The following is a 23,177-nucleotide window of genomic DNA, read 5'->3' as shown; positions in this document are numbered from 1 at the left end:
TAAAGCTGGAAAGTGCAAAATCAGGCTCACTTCTGCATAGAAACCAATGAGCTTCTAATCCCAGTTTGTTAAATTAATCTTTGGTAATAAAACCTGGAAGCTCATTGGTTTCGATGCAGAAGTGAGCCTGATTTTTCACTTTCCAGCTTTAGTAAATAAACCCCATTGTGTACATAAAAGTGGGATATGCCTGTATATGTAAAAGAAAATAATATTGCTGGACACGTGGATGATCCACTTTCATACCAGCACTACTTTTCTGTCCAGTAGTCCTACTGGAAGACAGGGATCAGTATGGTTTACATTATGGAATGGTAGACAGGACTTTGGCCCCAACAAATAAAGTACAACAGTTCGAGTGCTGCACAGATATGAAACCTTTCCATATTTATTGATAGAATTAGCACTTTTTTTAAATACATAAAAGTGACTTTTTTATTAGCCTTTGCTCCTTTAAAGATAATGATCTTGAGCTGTGTACCGATTCTCCTCACCTTACATCTTTGTGCCGTTTGATATATAGATTATGAAAGTTGTTGGTACTCTCCTGCTGCGGCTTCTTTTCTTTCAGCCTCTCTATGATCTCTTCTTTCATCTCGGTTGCAATATACTGTGGTAAGATGGAAAGTAACAACTGTTCCTGTGTTTACAAAAAAAAAAAAAAAATTATCAATAGAATAAAACAGTTGCTGCCAGGCACATAGACTGTAAATACCATCACAATCACTAGTTTGTGAGCAACCAACTATATAAAGTAAACAAACCCTGGATGACATTTATTTTAATGAGGCACTGCGTTATAAGCAATTTCCCTCATTTTTTTTAGAATATACCTTTTTTTATCCTATCTTGCATCTCTAGCCTTTTTCCGCTACTTCCTGTATGCATTCACTCTAACTCCAAAACTGGCTACAACCTCATTGCTCTAGATCAGGTTCTTGATAGCCACATTGGTGGACCATGCCTGTACTATGTGTTGGGAGGTGGGATGATGGATTAAAGTTGGGTGGCAACACAGGGGATCAATTTCGGAGACCATTGTCAACCCATAACAGTGGAATGTCTTAACAAAGACCTTTGTAGTAGGATCACCAGGGTTTCTTAATGAAAGCCGCATATTTAAAACAATTAAAGTCAGCTTTTGAAATGAAAGTGTAACTACAATGGCAGAATTTTTTTCTAGTTTTGAATAGAGTGCAGAGAGATTAAAACCCCTGGTAGTTTTTATTGCGGTCTGTGCCCCTGTTAAGGAGATTCATCCATTCGATTTGTCCTGTTAACCATTATCATTGTAGATATCAGTTAAAAAGAATCCCAAATTCCGGGTTGTCCCCAGAAAAGTAATAGGGGGGAAATCTTCCAATTGGAATTCTGGTGACCTGGGGGTCCCCGAGAAATTCCCTTAATTTGAAGGGATTTTAATCTGATAGGGTCATAACCATCCCTTACACTAACCAACATGAAGACAAAGTTTTGTCTATAGTTCTACTTAAAAAGAACATGTTAAAAGCATATATGAGATTCCAATGGTTGGGTTTAGATCTACTTTAAAGTGATTGGCAGTTACACTCCGACAGCAGGACTCAATGAACTACTAGAGTGCTCAACAGCACCCTGGTATTGCATTGAGAACTACAAGCCAAGAGTCGCAAAGGCTGTTGGTACTTGTAGTTTTCACAGAACACCATTCAGGGGTAGGGAACCTTGGCTCTCCAGCTGTTTTGCAACTACAAGTCCCATGATACATTGCCCTGACAATCACAGGCATGACTCCTAGAGGCAGAGGCATGATGGGATTTGTAGTTTCACCACAGCTGGAGATACAAGGTTTCCTACCCTTGTGGGAATGATACAAAGTCCTGCACGGCCGGGTTTTTTTTTTTTTATGACAGTGAACAGGGGGTGAAAATCTCTTATTTGCTGTCAAAACTGGGGATCGGGGGGGGGGGGGGCCTGGGGCATCCTTAACATGTTACACCCTGAATAGGGATGTAACATGTTACAAAAGGTGACCGAATACTTTAAGTAGTTCTGACGCTCATTTAGAACATACTAATCTTGAACCCACTTAGACAGTATTGACTTATCAGAATGACAGCAAGTGAACTAGAATTCAGAAAAGGAGTGTTCAGTCATGGAGGCCTCCATTGATGTCCCTTAACATCAGGTTCACTGTACTTGCTATACTAGACTTAGCACTTTACTCTTGTGTAAACTGTACCTTCAGCTAACATAAAAACAGGTCACAGACAGTGTAAAGCTAAAAAACAAAAAAAAAAAAAAAAACTGTACCTATGTGATGAATAACATTTTTTGTAGAATCAGATGTGCTGGGGATACATGTTCTTGCTTATAAACTGTCATGGCACCATGTAGGTTATATCACTACCTCACTCATAGAAGGAATGGTTGATCACCACTTTGAGGGCACCATATCTCTACATTCATGATAACATGGGTGATGCACATTATACCACAAGTTATGGTGAGAATGAGCCCTTAGAGAATTAACTGCCCGTTTTAACCAAGATCAGTTTAAAAAACATTATCCCATTGTCATTTATAGTGCTGGGTTGAACATCAAGCATCCGTCCTGGTTTCCAAACATGCTGGACAGGTAGGCAATGGCTGGTCATCCTTGATGACCACACAGGCTTTTTAGCATACCATAACCAATGGCAGGCAAGGCATATAGGTAAAGAGAACAAAGCTTCACTACAACAAATTTAGGAATGACACTCTAAAAAAATAAAAAATAAATCTTATTTGGTATTCTGACATTCCAAAACTATATATATAAAAAAAAAAAAAAGAATAAGACTAAATTCATTGCCTCAGTATATATTGGCAATAATGCAAGCACTCACAGTACCAAAACAATAGTGCAATAAAAAGTGTGATATTTTCAAACCTGTATCAAATGAATTAATAATTAACTAGTAACACCAATTTACATGACTTCATTTGTTTTGAAACAAAGCCACAGAGGCATGTGCATGTGAAAAAGGTTCTGTGAAGGGCTTTAGTACATCCATGTGATTTCATATGGACGGATGAATAGCAGTATGTCAAATTGTTCCTAGCATACATTCAAATAATTTATTAATTTAAATTATTGAGCGACTTGTGCTACATTCCAATGCACCAATGGGAATGTCAACACAGTCCAAAGATTAGGTACATTTTAGCAAAGATGAAGGCTTTATTTATACTTTCACTTCTATTCTAGAGTGATTTTAGATTGTGCTCACACCCAGTGCACTCGGCATGTACAGTATGCTGGTATAATATTTAATGACACTTTGCATACTTGCTGAGACACCTAAACAAAGCATTTTACACACAGGTGCAGCAGTCTACAAATGTCAATGAATACCGACTCCATTATCCACCATCTCAGTGATAAACATGGGCAAACATTGTACTCATTGTAGGTGTTTAAAGGTTTGTTCACACTGGCTTGCATAGGGCACTACATATTGTGGAAACAGGCACTCTCATGCATTTTGTGCTGCGGTTTTGAGGATCACATTTAATCCAACTGATCCGCTCAGCGAACTCCACTAGCTCAGTGGGAGATCGCTCCGTTGATCCCCGATGAGCCGGCGGATGACAAGTCTGTCTCTGCTCACTGTGCCCCCATCAGAGCCCCACTTATTTCTATGGGGAGATCAGAAGAAAAGACAGCATGTCTGTTTTCATCAGATCCCATCCGATCCAATAGACGGATGGGCGAACGTATCGCCATACAAGTGTCTTAAATGGATCAGATGGCAGCCGCGTGTCAGCGGACACATCGCCGCTGACATCTGCCTGCCCATAGGAGTCAATAGGTGGCCTGCTCAGATCCGCCTGAAAAACGGACAGGCAGATCTGAGCGGGCTTTTCGTGTGAAAGAGTCCAAAAGGGACTATGTAGGCCAACAAAAGCAAAATGCACTACGCAGTCCTAAGGAAACCAACAGCTGTAAATCGCCACAATCCATAGAAACATGACTGATGTTAACCAAGCCCAAAAACACACATTAATTTACACAAGTGTATCGGGTGGAGTTCTCTTAAAGTACCGGCCTGTAAAGGGGTTTTTCCGAGCAGTTTAAGGGTTATGCCTAGTACACAGGCCGACTGTTGGGAGACATTGGCTTTCGCGACTGTCAAAGTCAGTCAGCCAATCAGGGGAGAGAGGGGCAAGGCCAGGTCAGGGGCTTCGTGTCTGAAAGAATACACGGAGCTCGGACTCTGCTTGGGTGACCCATGTAGCAAGCTGCTGGCTGAGGGGGCACTCAAAGGAGGGAGAGATCAGGGAGTAGCAAAAAGTGACCCTAGAGGAGTATCCGGGCTGCTCTGTGCAAAACCACTTCACAGAGGAGGCAAGTATAACATGTTATTTTTTTAAACGAGCCTTTACATGACTTTACAATGTTTTGTTGGGCTGCATTCATAGCCATCTTGGGCCACAGGTTGCACACTGTTGCCTTACACCCCCAACGCTCTTCTCCCCCTTCTTTCCAGGACAGATCAGCACCGGCACAGAGAATCACTCTGATCCTTCCTGGAAACACTGCAGAAGGAAGGGGGAAAAAGATGGGGACCACTACACATAATTTACCTAGTCATAAAAAAACAAAAAAGTACCTCTTCAAAAGAGAAAAAAAAAAAAAATGTAGATATGCCCTTAAAAGAGGGCTACAGTTTAGAGATCTGCGAGGACATTACTTCTCCACTAAAGGTGCTTCCCACTTCACAAAAAATTGGGAAAGTCCCCAAGTTATAAACTTAAAAGTAACACATTCTCCTGCATGTAATCCAGCACCACTGGTTAGTAGTGATGGAAGCCCCACAACCCAAGGGTGTTCCCATAATGGCCACCACACCTGCTGCCTCTCCTGAGAGTCCAGCTTACGTCTGGAATGAATGAAGTTGATGGCTTCGTGGTAAGTGTCCTTTAATGCACTCTCCGTGACACGCTTGTGATAACCGCCCACCACATTTCCACACAGCAAAATTATGGCATTTGCAATCATCTGCAAAAAGAAACAGTCAGTCAAAAGATTTCAAATGTCATTGTTAATTATATTCATATTTCATGTTAATATGTTCAATATAAAGACTGCAGCAGATCTATGAAGAAATAAATATAACATTCAGCACACGTTCACTGCAGGTGTTTCTTCCTGGTGCACATGTTTTAAAGTACAGCGACTGATTCACCTGCAGTGAATATCACATATTCCCCTATTTGCAATAGACAGAACACGATTTTATATAGCCTTTTATGGAGGGAGAGATCACACCATGCTGCAATAATTACCAATGTTGAACTAATTTTTAGCTTCATTATAATAAAACTTTAATATAGTGTTTTGCCATGTTCCATTGTTGTAAAATATTAACCTATGTCTAGGACTAACCCACGGCATGCAGAACACTCATATCACCTCATATTTAAACTTTAACAAGCTCAAATTTGTCACCAGTTTGTTGTCTTTTCAGTGACAACTGAAAATATTGGATTTTTCTTTACTTTCAGTCCCGGTGATCATGGTCACCAGGACAAATAGAGAGAGTAATTGGTAATCTCTGCTGTGGGGACAGCAAGAGCAAAAAAAATAAGCTGACAGGGTTGGTAACCTTCATTATCCCCCCCCCCCCCCCCAAAAAAAAATAAAAAAATATGATCAGTGGTAGTCAATTTATCAGCTAAAGGGGGCCACATATATGTAACTGCCAGAAATTGTAGACCCAATAGAGGAAATAAGGGTCAGAGAATGTGGAAATGCAAAATTTTTGGCTGGGGATATGCTGCAGAAGATAATATGAAGCCAGGAACATGTTAGGTGAGGCTTGTAGAGATCAATGCTATAACCCTAATTAATGTTCCCACCACAGACTGCTGAGGTCCGGGGGCTGCACATTTTAGACTAAATAGTTGCAGGTTGGGCACCAGGACTTTAGATGCATATACAGAGCATCCAGAAAGTATTCACAGCGCCATAACTTTTTGGAAATTTTGTTATGTTACAGCCTTTTTTAAAATGGATTAAATTCATTATTTTCCTCAAAATTCTTTAAATACCACCCCATAATGACAATGTGAAAGAAGTTTGTTTGAAATCTTTGCAAATGTATTAAAAATGAAAATTTACAGCCTGTGCCATGACATTCAAAATTGAGCTCAGGTGCATCCTGTTTCCATTGATCATCCTTGAGCTGTTCCACAGTTAACAGTGCATGTCAGAGCACAAACCAAGCCATGAATGCCAAGGAATTGTCTGTAGAAATCTGACACAGGATTGTATTCAGTCACAGATCTGGGGAAAGGTATGAACAAGTTTCTGCAGCATTGAAGGTCCTAATGAGCACAGTGGGCTCCATCATCCGTAAATGGAAGAAGTGTGGAACCACCAAGACCCTTGAGCGATCGGGGGAGAATGGCCTTAGTCAGGGAGGTGACCAAGAACCGGATGGATGGATGGACTGCGCTTCAGTGTTTTTATGTGGAGAGAGAAGAACCTCCCAGAAGAACAACCATCTCTGCAGCACTCCCCCAATCAGGCCTGTATGGAAGAATGGTAGAGTGGCCAGACAGAAGCCACTCCTGAGTAAAAAGCACATGACAGATGCCTGGAGTTTTCCAAAAAGTCACCTGAAGGACTCTCAGACCATGAGAAACAAAATTCTCTGAATGGCAAGCATCATGTCTGAAGGAAACCAGGCATCACTTATCACCTGGCCAATATCATCTCTACAGTGAAGCATGGTGGTGGCGGCATCATGCTGTGTGGATGTTGTTGAGTTGAAGGTACTAAGAAACATAGTCAGGATCGAGGGAAAGGTGCATGCTGCAACGTACAGAGACATCCTTGATGAAAACCTGCTCCAGAGCGCTCTGGATCTCAGACTGGGACGAAGGTTCATCTTCCAACAGGAGAATGACCCTAAGCACACAGCCAAGAGAACAAAGGAGTGGCTACGGGACAACTCTGTTAAAAGGCCTTTTGTGGCCCAGCCAGAGCCCAGACATGAACCCGATTAAACATCTCTAGAGAAATCTGAAAATGGCTGTGCACTGACGCTCCCCATCCAACCTGATGGAGCTTGAGAGGTCCTGCAAAAAAGAATCTGACCAAAAATAGATGTTCCTAAGCTTTTAGCATCATACTCAAAAAGAATTGAGGCTGTAATTGGTGCCAAAAGGTGCTTCAACTAAGTATAGAGCAAAGGCTGTGAATACTTGTGAACGTGTGATTTTTTATTTTTACTAAATTTGCAAAGTTTTCCAACAAACTTCTTTCACATTGTCATTATGGGGTATTGTTTGTAGTATTTTGAGAAAAGGTTGTAGCACAGGCATGTCCAAAGTCCGGCCCGTGTTCTGGTTTCACTGGCAATTTGGAGAGATGGATATATAAATCTCTTTTGTGGCCCCCAATGAATCCCGCTCATGTAGGGGCGGGACAAGTGCCGTCAGATTACATACAGGAGAATCTCCAGTTTACTCAGCAGCCTCTGTAACAGGCAGTCCCGTCTCCTGGGCTGACATTGGACTACTATTCTGTCTATCATAGGAGGCTGGACTTTGTATTGAAGAGGCTGCCGAGCAAACAGTAGATTCTCATGTATGTAATCTGTCCTGCCCCCTCCGAGGCTGCAGATGGGCATGGATCAGGCTGCATTCATGGCAATGGTGAGGCTGCATTCATGGGCACCTACCCTCATTTTGCTTCACAGTTCTTTATTTAAAATTTACGTTTTTTCCTGAAACTTCCCTCCATGCGTGGAGTACGTTATATCCAATCACGCCCAAGCTAATCCTTAGTCCTGAGTGGTACTCAGGGATTCTATATACACATACAACAAATAACACGCCTGAGCTTACCCTTAGACTCTACACCACACACAGCCACAAAGAGCAAGAGAATTCTTGTTGGGCAGTGTATTAAACGCTGTTGGTATACTTCGGTCCTTTGAGACGATCTAGCAGATATTTATCATAGCATAAAGTACAAAATATTTCTTTTTTTTAAAAAAAAATTGGCTTTTTTTGTTTATAGCGCAAAAATTTAAAAACCGCAGAGGTGATCAAATACCACCAAAAGATAGCTCCATTTGTGGTAAAAAAGGACATACATTTTGTTTGGGTACAATGTCGCACGACCGCGCAATTGTCAGTTAAAGCGACACAGTGCTGTATCGCAAAAAATTACCTGGTCAGGAAGGGGGCTAAGTGGTTAATTTGCATTTAATTTTAATGGTTCAAAGAATGTCAGGCAAAATGGTCAGTCCTCACACATGTTCACTTCATCAAACCTGGCCCTCTTTGAAAAAAGTTTGGACACCCCTGCTGTAGCATAACAAAGTATGGAAAAAAGTGAAGCGCTGTGAATACTTTCCGGATGCACTGTACATGATCATATCCCAGAGCCTAGGACAGCAAAGCCAGCTACATAATACTAGTCACAAGTGCTTGTTATAATTAGGACACAAAGCTAGAGGGGTACATACAAATGATAAAACTCCAGCTATGATGTGCTAATAATGTTACATAATGCATCTATCTGTTTAGAATTATGACAGCGAGCATTAATAATGCTGCACCTAGCAATTTTCCAGCTGAAAGGAGAGGAGTTTATTTTAACAATACTAATATAAATTGAAAATAGACAAAAATGAAAGATTATTATCATATATAAAACTTTATGACAGGTTTGATCATTTTTAGAATACGCTCTAGCTATGGGAAATACTTTACAATTCTTCTCATTCTTTCCAAACTGTTGCCTTTAGGGCTCATGGAGCGTTTAGGAAGGTTTTCCCAGACCAATCTGCTCATTGCTATTCTAAGGTCTATTATTCTGTGTTCACAGTTTAATGGTTAATTACCTGGATGTGCACACCTTTTACGAGAACCCTACAGTTTGCGTACTTGGAAAAATCTACCCGTGAATTGAATAACAAAATGTTCTGACTACAGGAAGCTGTGACGCCTGGAAGTTGCATGCAGTTTATAAGAAGCATTTCCTACCTGTAAGGCAAAATCCCCTGCAGGCTGCTTACTGGTTGATGTCACATAGACACTAAGCACGATGATATGTGATGCTGAGCAAGCAAGCCCAGCAACGATCGCTCCCGTCATACATAATGGGAGCATGGTGTACAGGCTAATTGTCACAAATAACGTCCAATAAACCTGCAGAGAGCAACCACAACACAGAACGTTAGGCAAGAGGAGAAATAAAATACCCATGTAATCTAATCTTTTTAAAAACTGACACATTAAAATACACATTAGCGTTATTAAAAAAGAAATAAATAATTAACTGGTGATCCGGCCAGTAACACTTCCCGTATTAAGATGTGTCAACTCTGAATGGAGGAACAACAGACACCCTAAAACAGCAGCATTGTCAGTCCGGGGGGGGGGGGGGGGGGGTTAGATGGATTAGCATATTTTCAGTGATTGCAAAGGTTTGCGTTTTTTTTTTAAATAACAAACAAGTTATACCTAATGCACAGAGTGGCCCCAATCCTCCTTTTCTACGATCCCCCCAGGGCGCTCCTAGGTCCTCCTCTCCGAGTGCCCCTCTCCCTGGGGGCTCTTGTGCGGGGGTGCTCCCGAGTCCTGCCGTTGCGTCCATTGACACAGACTGCAGGACTCGGCCCCGCCCCCAGGCTCACATGTCACTGGATTTGATTGACAGCAGTGACGACTAATGCCTCCCGCTGCTATCAATCCACCATATGAGGACCCGAGACAGCGGCTGAAGCTGCTGTGCTCATCCCCGTCGCTGGCATGATCGGATCAGGCAAGTAAAAGGGGGGGGTGCTGCAGCACAAAATGTTTTCCACTTTAATGCATAAAATGCATTTAGGTAAAGAACCCTTAAGCCTCGTACACACGATCAGTCCATCCGATGAAAACGGTCTGAAGGACAGTTGTCTTAAGTTAACCGATGAAGCTGACTGATGGTCCGTCGCGCCTACACACCATCGGTTAATTAACCGATCGTGTCAGAATGCGGACACGTAAACCACGTACGACGGCACTATAAAGGGGAAGTTCAAATCCAATGGCGCCACCCTTGGGGCTGCTTTAGCTGATTTTGTGTTAGTAAAAGACGATTTGCGATTTCCTGTCTGTTACAGCGTAATGAATGTGCTATCTCCAAAACGAACGCTAGTTTTACAAGAACGAGCGCTCCCGTCCCCTCATTTAGTCTGAGCATGCGTGGATTTTTAACCGATGGTCGTGCGTACTAACGATCGGTTTTGACCTGAAAAAACTGTCAGGCGGATCTAAAAGGTCCGCACGTGTGAAAGGGGCCTTTGTCATAATCTGTACATATTGCATACTAGCACATTAAGACAGACTTATCTGAAAACTGAGCCCTCCAGAAGCGCGCTGTCACCGCTGAAGGCGCTGTCACCGCTGAAGGCACTTGCATCTTCATTTGGTCGTGGGCTTTGGCGATCTGAATGGCTGTTTAAAGCACAACTCTGAAGGAACAGCATGGGAATGCCGGTCCTTCAGAGAGCATGTGCTGGTGACGTCACTGGCTGCGTATAACGTAAAGATCTCCTAAGCGGTGCACGTTGAGGAGATATTTAAAGTACCTATAGGTAAGCCTTATCAAAGGCTTACCTATACGTAAAAATCATACAAGGGATTTTACTCCCACTTTAATGCAACCACCATATCTACGAATTGGTAAGCTAAATTTTTATTAAAGGACATTATAGTCTGACAGCAGGACCTGTGGCTGTCGGGATACATTAATCAGCAGCTGCAGATCGAGAAAAGCTTTCCAACTTGTCTATTCGACAGAAGTCAATAAAACAAAGGATTTCTGTCCAGCAGGGATGGCCGGATTTCAATTAGCTTATGGCTCCCATCAGTAACTTGAACCCCTATATTCAAATAATTTCCTCATCCAGAGCTGGGAGCAGCTGCACTATAAAAAGTCTGTAAATGGATCATACTTTGGTCGGTATATATACACCATCTGTACGGTTGCCCAATACGGCATAAAGGAATTATTTGAAAAAAATTCTCATGCCCCCACTACTGTTATTATTTTATTTATTTTTTGTGATTGAAGCAATAGCATATAAAATACTTTCTTTAAGAAGCCGATGCTGTACTCATTGGTGTCAGTAATTAAAAAGTTGAGTTGTCAACTCTATTCATGGCTTACCACATGCTTTATTAACAAGCTCTCTTACCTGGTCCCATGGAGTAACAAAACTGCTTGTAAAAATGAACGCATAGCCCATGGCTACCAAACATCCCCAGATGATGACCGCCAATAACTTCATACCCTTCTGCAGCACAGTTTCTATGCACACCAGTATGAAGAGTATAGTGAACACCCCTAAGGCACAGAAAACGGTCACTAGGAAGCCAACATTGTCCGAGAACGTCTGAAAGCACAAACAAAAGCAGAATATTGTCACCACACCCATCACAACATTGTGTACCTTTAATGTTGCATGAACACAAAACTTTTCATTTGAATTGTTAAAAGCATAAAGACGAAAAGAAATAGAACACAAAAAAAGTACATTTATCCAAATAATAATAATAAATACTTTAACTTCTGATTCACTAATTTTCACATAATACTTCAAAAGAGTGAATCTAGGGTGAAAGTTGTGTGAATTTTGTATTATAACATTGATAAACTAGGACAATATATATATATATCTTTTATTTTTAAAATACTGCATGTTTTTTTCTCCATAACCTCTGGCACTATAAAATCTCTGTCTATATATCTATCTATATAAAGATATATATTCGACTAAGATCTCGCTCACACTGGTCTTGTTAAAATGCAGGGTTATGAAAAAAGGCTTCCAAGTGGAGCATTTCACACATACCAACTACGAGAAAAGGCCTGTGTGCCGTAGTTTTGGCTGTACTGTTCTGGAGAGTTCCACCCAAGTTGAGGATTGTTACCACCATTTTTGTTGCTGCATTTGTGGAGTGGATGCATAGTGTGAGCCCAAAGAGTGAGAGATCCTCTACTGAGAGCTCGGTAAGATCTTCTGAAATGCAAAGCATTTCAACATGAATTTAAGCTTTAGAAGCTGGAGGGGTGTGTTCAGTTAGGAATAAGAATATTTCTGGTGAGTTGTCACCAGCAGTGTTAAATGTTGACGTCAACTTTGGATTTCGTTTTAGTCATAGTTCTAATTAAAATGCCGTTTTAGTCATATTTTATTCATCTAAATAGTTTTAGTTGTATTTCAGTTGACGAAAAGGTTTTCTATGACAAAATTACTACTGGTCACCAGAACAGAAAAAAAGAGAACGCCTTCTAATAGAGTTGCAGTGGCAACTGTCTAAGTGGGTATTTCCCTCACTTGGAAGAGATATCAGCTCACCTGTATGCCTACATGACCGTAATGACATTTTATTATAGACACAGATAGTGTAAAAAAATTACAGAGGTTTACCATTCCCTATATTATAAAGCAAACAATAAGGTTTTGATTTTAGATATACATTAAATTTATTTAGGGCCCATTCACACATTTAACTGGATAGACAGTTCTAAAATCCAGGTTATCCAATGGAAGAAGGAGGAGAAAAGGAGGAGAAAAGGAGAAGGAGGAGAAAAGGAGGAGGAGGAGGAGGAAGAAAAAGGAAGAAGAAACTGTGCTAATCGGGTCACATATGCAGGCGCACTCCCGAGCCAGGCTTTATGTGTCCACACAGTGAGGCCCAGACACTTACCCTATAAAAAGGGGCAATAGCAGTGATCTTTACTAGCCTTGTGTAATATATTATCAATCTTTCACAGTCTTCTGCAGCAGGTCTCCACCCAAACGTGTAGCATGCCCTCAGTCTCCAAACTTATTAAACAAAGGGCCAGTGTATGGTCTTTCAGACTTTAGGGGGGCTGGACTAGGGCCAGTGGGAGTTGAAATTACTGGCATCCAGTGGGAGCAAACAATGCCCTATCTTTGGTGTCAGTGGGAGGACTAGTGCCCCATCGATTGTCTCAGTGAAAGGACTAGCGCCCCATTGTTGGTGTCAATGAAAGAAATTCTGCCACATTGTTGGCGACAGTGGGAAGAATTGTGTCCTTTCATTTGTATCAATGGAAGGAATTATGCCCCACTGTTGGCATCAGTAGATGGAATAGTACCCCAAGGGTGGGATAAAAGCAAGAAAAGGACCGCTGCTCTAGAATGTCTGCAGCTTCTGAAGTCCTATCTAGTTTTACTACTAAACATTATGCGCAGCCTTTTGGTGATGTCAAGGGCTGCAGCAGAGGCCTTCTATACCTAGTAAGCAACAACCATTGCGCTAAAATAAAAAATAAAATCCTTTCAGAGATGAATATGGAGGCTACCATTGATGACCCCCTTTCATAAAGACTAGCTGTCTAGTTTTAATAGTTTGAGTCACTGACCCCAAACAAGCATAGACATCAAGGATCTCAAATCAAATGCCTGATTCACATACATCTTTTAATATAGTGACAAAACTACAGAAGCCACAGATAAAAACACTAAAAACACTAAAAAGGCAGAAAGTCAGAACTTTAAAAAGCAAATAATCAGCAATAATGGCTTTCAAGCATCTTTTATTGCAAGTTTCTTTAAAAAATATTGTAACACAAAAGTAGAGGATATCACAAAACTCACTTTATTCATCAATTACTTTAAATTAGACAAGAGAAGCTTTGGCTTATCACAGACCTCTTAGCTGCAGATATAAATAGTGAAATATATGCAATGTTGTATATTTTTTATATACACTGGTCTTTGAGATTATGCAGTTTCTCTAGAGTGGTGGTGCGTCCATAAGGGGTGCACAGGCGCCACCCCCTCTCTCCTGCCACATCTCTAGAACCATAGATAGATTGATAGATTCATGCATTGCATGAATCTATCCATCTATGGTCACCACTGCCACCCTCTATTCAGGTGCCCGGACCCTTTTCAGGTGCCTGGAGCCTGAATTACAGTGATGGAGTATGTTTTGGAAGCACCCGATTAGAGCCATAGGCTCCAAAAAAATTTGCACTGTGTGAAATCTTAATTTCAATTATTGAAAACAAATTATTATTATTATTATTATTATTATAACAACTTTTGCTTTTACCAATAGGCACCACCACGGATTTATGCTAGTCATGCAATCCTCCCAGTGACCAATACTTGTGATGATCAGAGAATTATTCTACAAAATGTACCCGATATCTGCAATAAGAACCTAGTGAAACACATGAAGAATGTTGCACCACAGTTGTTTGCATTATTTATCCCTGCATATGGCTAACCATACACTTGCAATATTTGTTTTCTCGCAACGATTTTACCAACCAATATTTCAAATTGCTATTCTTTTGGCCAACACACCTTAATCCTATCTAAAGCTGGCCATAGATGGATCGACTTTCGACAGGATCAGCGGGGACTGTCCAAATTTCACTCCATGTGTGGCCATTGCCACTCAACAGAAGTCGATCTAGCGATCAACTTCTGCTGAATGGACCTGTTGGAAAAAAGCCACTTGATCAGCGGCTGTAGCACGGATCTGTGTTTTCTGAAAGGAGAGGAGTCCTACCACTGTCAGAATACAATACCACAGTGGAGAGAATTCCTTCATCCACCTCAAAATGTGTGAATGGGGAAATTAGTTCAGTTTTCTTTCCATCCAGCCTTAAGCCTCGTACACAAGGTACGATTGTTGGCAGGGTTTGTCTGTTGACAGACTGTTAGTACGCTCCTTTTGACAACTGTTGTCCAATTTTCCCACCAACAAATGTTGGATGACAATGCTAGTATATTTTCGGCAGACAGTGGTTTGACGTCCGATTTTCATATGGTCAGTACACAAAATGTGGAAAGTACAAACACGCATGCTCAGAATCAATGCTCACCAAACAGAAATTAGCATAAGGGGCACAATGGTTGACGCTCAAGAGCTGAAATTCCTCGTAGTATGCCACAACGTTCGTGTTTTTTGCACGACAATTGTGCAACGTTAGTATGCAAGACAAGATCCTCGGTTGGCCAACAATCGTATCTTGTGTACGAGGCTCAAGGCTGGTGTTTTAGGAAGTGAGAGTCACCCATAGAGTTACTATGGGGCTACCATTGTTGGCTGTCTCTCTCTGCACCCACCTCCGCAGTGAAGACGCAGCTGACAGCTCAGCATGGGACTGAGCTTTAAATCTAATGAAAAAATCACTATACATACCTTCTTTTTTATTTATTATATTATCAGATTTTAGTGTTAGGGTGGACTTCTATTCTACTTTAATGTTAAAATAAACAATGTATCCAACTTTCCATAACTTTCGCCTAGACTTGTTCAAAATATTTCCCCTCCAGAAACAGGAGTATCTATTTTGAGATCATATGACACTTTAATTGCACACAAATGATTTTAACTTTAAATTTTATATACCATTTTGTATAAATAAGGGTCATGAAATTCCAGTTAAAGTATACCTAAAGACACAGTTTTTGGAGAGGATGAAGAGGCATTAGAATACTGGTCAGGTTTTTATTACTGCGTGCTCATTACTGCGTGCTCTATTTGTCTTGTTTACCATTATCATTGAAAAGTAAGGCTTCATTTCCATGGACGTTTTTACAGCCACTTTTTTTAGCCTTGTTTACAGCTTAAAACGCCTGTCCATTTATTTTTATTTTTTTTAACTGGAGCTCAAAAACGCCGCGGTAGCATTGTTGAGCGTTTTTGAGCGTTTTTGTGCGTTTAACGTCTGGCGTTTTTACAGCTCTAACGCTGGAGCTTCAGAACGCACTGGTCCTGTTTTGCAGCTTAACCACTTGCCGCCCGCCAATGACAGATTGACGGCGGCAAAGTGGTTGCTAAATCCTGACTGAACGTCATACGACGTCCTCAGGATATTGAGCCGCTGCGCGCATCGCGGCGATCGTTGTTGCAGGGTGTCAGTCTGACACCCCGCAACACCGATCGAGGTAAAGTGTCTCTCACGGAGACATTTTACCACGTGATCAGCCGTGTCCAATCACGGCTGATCGCGATGTAAACAGGAAGAGCCGATGACCGGCTCTTCCTCACTCGCGTCTGATAGACGCGAGTAGAGGAGAGCAGATCGGCGGCTCTCCTGACGGGGGTTTGCGCTGATTGTTTATCAGCGCAGCCCCCCCTCGGATCCACACAATAGAGCACAAATAGTAAAAAAAAACAATATTTTTTTTTAATGCAATTGATGCCAATCAGTGCCCACTGACTGCCAATATGGGCACTGACTGTAGCAATGCCATCAGTATCACCCCTCAGTGCCACCCAGTGTCCAGTGCCACCTCTTAGTGCCCATCTATGCCCAGTGCCCACCTATCAGTGCTGCCCATGAGTGCCCATCAGTGCCGCCTATGAGTGCCCATCAGTGTCACCTATGAGTGCCCATCAGTGCCACCTATGAGTGCCCATCAGTGCCACCTATGAGTGACCATCAGTGCCACCTATGAGTGACCATCAGTGCTGCCTATCGGTGCCCACCAGTGGCACCTCATCAGTGCCCATAATTGAAGAAGAAAACTTACTTATTTACAAAAAAATGAACAGAAAAAAAAATAAAAACGTTTTTTTCTTGAAAAATGACGGTCTTTTTTTAGTTGTTGAGCAAAAAATAAAAACCGCAGAGGTGATCAAATACCACCAAAAGAAAGCTCTATTTGTGGGGAAAAAAGGACGCCAATTTTGTTTGGGTACAGTGTAGCATGACCGCGCAATTGTCATTCAAATTGCAACAGTGCTAAAAGCTGAAAATTGGCTTGGGCGGGAAGGTGCGTAAGTGCCTGGTATGGAAGTGGTTAAAACCAGCGCAGCCATCTACAGCTCAAAAACGTCATGGTGGGCATGAGGCCATAGACTTACATGGAGAGCCGTTTTTAAGCTGCAAAAAATGCTCAGAATAGTGGCTGTAAAAACGTCTAAAAACGTCCATGGAAATGAAGCCTAAAAAACGAAATCCTGACATTATAATTATTGCTTGCCGTGTCACTTTAAAAAAAAAAAAGCTTTCCAGAAAAAAGGTACATATTTCTATTCATACATCAGCTGAGATTTTAAGTTTGTTGTCCAAAAAACTGGGAGTAACATTTTCATTTCCTATTTCTATTAGCATTCACAAGTAATTGTAGAAAGAGCAACTATAAATAAGCTGAATTTGGATGAGAGCCAGGATGAATGCTTTCAGAACCTAGCAACTACTGTATATTGCTTTGCCAACATTACATTTGAGCACCTTACAGTTAGAAAATGGTTTACTGAAGACCACAGCTCTTAAAACAAAGTCAGCTGCAATAACTCAAATCACAAAAATGGAAATAAAAACACAAAATGAGAATACAGAGCTATTCCCTATGGGGGTTATTTACTAAAGGCAAATCTACTTTGCACTACAAGTGCAAACTACAAGTGCAAAGTGCACTTGAAATTGCACTGAAAGTGCACTTGGAAGTTCAGTCGCTGTAGATCCGAGGGGGACATGCAAGGAAGATAAAAAAACAGCATTTTAGCTTGCACATAATTGGATAATAAAATCAGCAGAGCTTCCCCTCATTTCTGATCTAACCCCCAGATTTACAGCGACTGCACTTCCAAGTGCACTTTGCACTTGTAGTGCAAAATGGATTTGTCTTTCGTAAATAACTCCCAATGTGTCCTTCCCTCTTTTGATACAGACTTTTCTTCATACTCAAAACCATCAATAACATTTTGAACAAGAACACAAGTGATCATGGCAGTGGTTAAACATCTTCTAATTTTAAAAATGATTTCAAGCTCTAGTTCAGCTATATTAGCCTAGGTTAATTTTTTTTTTTTCTTTAACAATTTTTTTTTGTTTGGGGGGGTATGAAAATGTGCATATGAATACTGTTGCAGCAGGGGAAGCTCCATACTTAGGTTTAACAGACTGGCTTTCGCGACTTGTAAATGTTACATCAACCAAATAAAAAAAAAAAAGTGTCCAGTTCAACTATTGCTTTTCATTGCTTATACATCTTTTATCAAGCTTTCACTAAGCCTTGGAAAAACGCTAATGCTAAAATCCTATCTGAACACTGCTTGTGCTAATCGCATAGTTACTGAACAATAATAAGCACTATGTTGGTTACAAAAACCTTCAGGCAAAATGGAAAAGGTCTACCGTTTCACAGTAAAACTGTTCAGAAAATTGCTATTTGCCTGAGAAAAATTACCTTAGAATAAGTCAAAATGAAAGAAAATGTTGTTAATTATTTAAAATGGAACATAAATCCTAGATTTTTAGCAGAAAGTTTCCAGTCAAAGAACCAATTTGCTAAGAAAAAAAAAAAACAACACCACCACTTATGAGAGCCATACAGTTGTGCTCATAAGTTTACATACCCTGGGAGAATTTATGATTGCTTGCCCATTTGCTTGCCCAGTTTTCAGAGAATATTAATGATAACAAAAATGTTTCTTTCACTCGTAGTTAGTGTTTGGTTGAAAGCCATTTATTATTAATCAGCTGTGTTTTTTTTTTTTAAATCAACACCAGGGTATGTAAACTTAGGAGCACAACTGTATAGAGCTAGAAACTAGACTGAGCAACTTAGCTGTGTGGTCTATTATTAAGTGTTGGGGGGTAGCTCTGGTTTATAGTGGGTGGAGTGCCATCATGCCTAGTGAATACACAAGAGAAAACCCATTAGGGGTGTGACTATGGAGGCACTGAACAAACGTCTAATATATATATATATATATATATATATATATATATATATATATATATATATTAATTAAAAAAAAAAGAAGGATTTATTGGTACAAAAGGGATAAAATCTGGTAGAGCATACAAAACCTCATGATTGACAGATAGTAACCGAGATTTAAAAATGTCAGTTTTGCCACATTGGCGCTTAGAAGCGTCTTCTTTTCTTGCAAAGAGTCGAAAATGAAAAATGCAAGTTACCGCGTTTACAGGCATTTGGCGTTTTAAATGCCTCTGAACATCCGTCCTGAAGGCATTTTTTGGCTTTCCAAAAAATGCTTCTAAACTCAACTGCCTAGAAATGACTATAAACAGCCCTGTGTGCATTTACTGATAGGATAACAGAGGAGAGGTCAGGGGTAGCTGAAAAACACACCCAACTGGTCCTAAGGCTGCATTCACACCTGAGCGTAGCATTTTTTACCGCGATTTGGGCGAAAAAATGCAGCGTTTTTGCCGCGACAAAACGCAGTGTTTTTTACCGCGATTTTTTACAGGTCTAGGGTCACCAATGTAAAACGCCCAAATTCAAGCGACAAAAAAGGGTCCAGAATTCGTTTGGGCTTCAGGCGTTCGGCGTTTTGTAGTGGAGATATGAACCATCTCCATAGAGAATAATGTATTTTTTCCCCTCTAGCGTTTTGGGGCGTCGCGCTTCAGGCGACAAAACGCTCAGGTGTGAATGCAGCCTAAATGTCCGTTTACCAGCAGCAGTGTACAGTTGTGGCCAAAAGTTTTGAGAATGACACAAATATTAGTTTTCACAAAGTTTGCTGCTAAACTGCCTTTAGATCTTTGTTTCAGTTGTTTCTGTGATGTAGTGAAATATAATTACACGCACTTCATACGTTTCAAAGGCTTTTATTGACAATTACATGACATTTATGCAAAGAGTCAGTATTTGCAGTGTTGGCCCTTCTTTTTCAGGACCTCTGAAATTCGACTGGGCATGCTCTCAATCAACTTCTGGGCCAATTCCTGACTGATAGCAACCCATTCTTTCATAATCACTTCTTGGAGTTTGTCAGAATTAGTGGGTTTTTGTTTGTCCACCTGCCTCTTGAGGATTGACCACAAGTTCTCAATGGGATTAAGATCTGGGGAGTTTCCAGGCCATGGACCCAAAATGTCAACGTTTTGGTCCCCGAGCCACTTAGTTATCACTTTTGCCTTATGGCACAGTGCTCCATCGTGCTGGAAAATGCATTGTTCTTCACCAAACGGTTGTTGGATTGTTGGAAGAAGTTGCTGTTGGAGGGTGTTTTGGTACCATTCTTTATTCATTGGCTGTGTTTTTGGGCAAAATTGTGAGTGAGCCCACTCCCTTAGATGAGAAGCAACCCCACACATGAATGGTCTCAGGAAGTTTTACTGGTGGCATGACACAGGACTGATGGTAGCGCTCACCTTTTCTTCTCCGGACAAGCCTTTTTCTTGATGCCCCAAACAATCGGAAAGAGGCTTCATCAGAGAATATGACTTTGACCCAGTCCTCAGCAGTCCATTCACCATATTTTCTGCAGAAGATCAATCTGTCCCTGATGTTTTTTTGGAGAGAAGTGGCTTCTTTGCTGCCCTTCTTGACACCAGGCCATCTTTCAAAAGTCTTCGCCTCACTGTGCGTGCAGATGCGCTCACACCTGCCTGCTGCCATTCCTGAGCAAGCGCTGCACTGGTTTCACTCCGATCCCGCAGCTGAATCCTCTTTAGGAGACGGTCCTGGCGCTTGCTGGACTTTCTTGGGCACCCTGAAGCCTTCTTCACAAATGCAGTGGAAATTTTTTTTATGGGATTAAGTTAATTTTAATGGCAAAGAGGAACTTTGCAATTAATTGCAATTCGTCTGATCACTCTTCATAACATTCTGGAGTATATGCAATTTCCCATCTCAAAAACCGAGGCAGCAGACTTTGTGAAAATCAGTATTTGTGTCTTTCTCAAAACTTTTGGCCATGGCTGTACATGAAGCCTAATTGTAGACATAAATACACAAGACTGCAAAGATGTATATAAACAACTCGTATACATACATGGTACTTAACTGACCCAATTAACCTCCCTGGCGGTAGGATTCTGTCTGGAATTACGTACCAAAAGCGGTACAATTATTTTGCAAGGAAATTTGGCGTTTTATACTGTAGGTCTGTAATTTTTAGGAATAACTCACTTAAATCTGACCAAACAAGAGTATTGTAGGCATCCCGGGTATGATTTTTTTTTAAAAACAAAATTATAAATTATAATATAATAAATAATTATAAATAATAACAAATGATAATGTAATTATAATAAAAAATATTTAATAATGTAATCAACTCAAAATCATTGAAATTTGCTCAGTTGCAGAATTGTCGCTGTCATTACTTTTATTTTTTTATGACGTATTTCCCCACAAATCGCTATCGCACAATTCTGCAAGTGATTATAATTTATTATCGCTGTTTTCTAGCTGGTCTAAAACCATTTTTGACATAAAGGGACACTTTTGGACAATCTACAGTTTGCAGGCAGAAAGAATAGTTTTTATTATATAAAATGACATGTAGGACACTGGGCAGACCACTAGGGACAAGGGGGGTGTGTATTTTTTACATACAGTACTGTAATCTATAAGATTACAGTATACTGTGTGTATTGTGTTTGTTTACTTTTTTGAATTTGGCGCCGTTCTCCGCCCCCGTGCGTCGTAACGTCGCATGGAACTGAGATCGGCGGCACACGGGCACTGTGAATCGAGCGAGGAGGTCCCTCTCGATCACACAGCGGGGAGACATCGCAGGATCCAGGGACAAGGTGAGTAACTTGCCTGTGGATCCAGCGAAAGGTAAGCCGCGCCGCAGCACACTCTGCACATCCACCCCGAGCGTGACTCGGGGATACCGATCCTAGCATTGAAAACCCACCCCGAGTCACGCTCGGGGATACCGCCAGGCAGGTTAAATAGGTTACATCAATTTGTATGCCACTGTGCTTAAAACTAAGATGGAGTGGTCACCGATCTGCACTGGTGTTCTCTCGCCACACAACCACCGCAGGGCCAGATATGCCCCAACCCAGGTGTTTCACTACAAAAGCTCTCCCAATGTAGCTAGAGCCAGAGAGCACAGAGATAATCTGAGGTCTATGAAAAGACACACAAGGAAACGGGCCAATATATGGAGATTTCAAAGGAAATAAATAAATTGAATGACAGTGAAGACAATGTCATCTAGATATCCTATATACACACACACACACACACACACACACACACACAAATGATACATAATGATACACACTACCCATTTGGTCCTACAGTTGGCATAGTGTTTAGCTTTAAATTTCGTGCCATCAGGTAGTGTTGGATTGTGAGTTATATGCATATATTGGCAATAGCCACATCCTCCTCCACAGGAAAAACGTACCCAGATATTTGCAGGGGTCCTTATGACCCTTGTGATGCATTTGCCTATATGTCTCAGTCTAATTCTCCCTGCTTGCCCTGTGTAATTCTGTCCTCGGCTACCAGGTTATTGACGTGCTAATGTCCCCTCACTATTTCTAAAGGTTAATTGATCTATTGTGTTGTGTGAAGGAGATCTGTGTTTAAGTGGCTTGTGTTAATTATTCCGATTGCTCCAGTGTGGTAATTATCTCTCTATATGCGGGGTCGAGCGGTCTAGTTAATGTATTCAGTACAACTAGTAATCAGCGTCCTTGATGTCATTGTCTAAAGAAAATGTGTTTTCAGCATCGGCTCCGTCGTGTCTGCCTAATCATCTGTATGGAAGCCCCAGTGTGAGGGGGGCGGAGATTTGTCATTGTAACAGTTTTGGAAATGACATATAAGCTGTGTGTTATAACATTAAAGTCTGTCTTGTTCTAGCAGTAAGCCTGGACTAATGTGTGGCTTAATGGGCGATCTCAGGAATATTCCTCCTAGTGGAATATTGGGGTGATGTTCTTATGGAAGAAGGGAATCTTTGACGGGGATATCATACCGATACCGTCACAACCCTCTTGATTAAATTCACTATGAATAAAAGGATCTTACAGTAGGGTCAATGATAAGGAGATGTTAGTAATTAGTCGAGTTATGGAAGTCTGTGGAGTCGCACTCTTTTTTGTATGATTAAAAATCACATTGCATCCGCACCAAAATGGTACAGGGACCCTTTTTACCCCCCACACCTTGTGTTCACACCCACGCGATGCAATTCTGGCAATCACACTTCATTTTTAAAACCGATTCGGGGTGTCATTAGGAGAACATTGACACCCGCAGCATATCGCATGTACGATTTAATTGCAGGAAACGCACAGGATTCGCTGCATTTCCAGCATTGCATAAGTGTGCACCAGGACTTAGTCTATAAAAAGTCTATGCAACCAGTCTTGTAAACCAGGCATCCCTGCCCGATAGTGCAGCAAGATCCTGGACCTCCTT

At 41.1% G+C, this 23,177-nt stretch overlaps 1 protein-coding gene across 5 annotated transcripts in view; it reads right to left on the bottom strand.

Moving 5' to 3' along the window:
- ADCY4 (adenylate cyclase 4) overlaps nucleotides 1-23,177 on the bottom strand; it is a 135,667-nt gene that overhangs the window by 43,806 nt on the left and 68,684 nt on the right. For all 5 annotated transcript variants that reach the window (XM_040353350.1, XM_040353370.1, XM_040353360.1 and 2 more), the window contains exons 3-6: nucleotides 11,223-11,420; nucleotides 9,025-9,189; nucleotides 4,874-5,023; nucleotides 495-640 (exon numbers count right to left, since the gene is read on the bottom strand). In XM_040353350.1, the coding sequence (XP_040209284.1) occupies nucleotides 495-640; nucleotides 4,874-5,023; nucleotides 9,025-9,189; nucleotides 11,223-11,420 (659 nt within the window). The remainder of the gene's footprint in view (nucleotides 1-494; nucleotides 641-4,873; nucleotides 5,024-9,024; nucleotides 9,190-11,222; nucleotides 11,421-23,177) is intronic.

This window comes from Rana temporaria, chromosome 1, assembly GCF_905171775.1.
Source record: "Rana temporaria chromosome 1, aRanTem1.1, whole genome shotgun sequence".
NCBI classification, from domain to species: Eukaryota; Metazoa; Chordata; class Amphibia; order Anura; family Ranidae; genus Rana; species Rana temporaria.
Note: the sequence above shows the minus strand (reverse complement) of the source record. Positions and strands in the feature narration are given on the sequence as shown.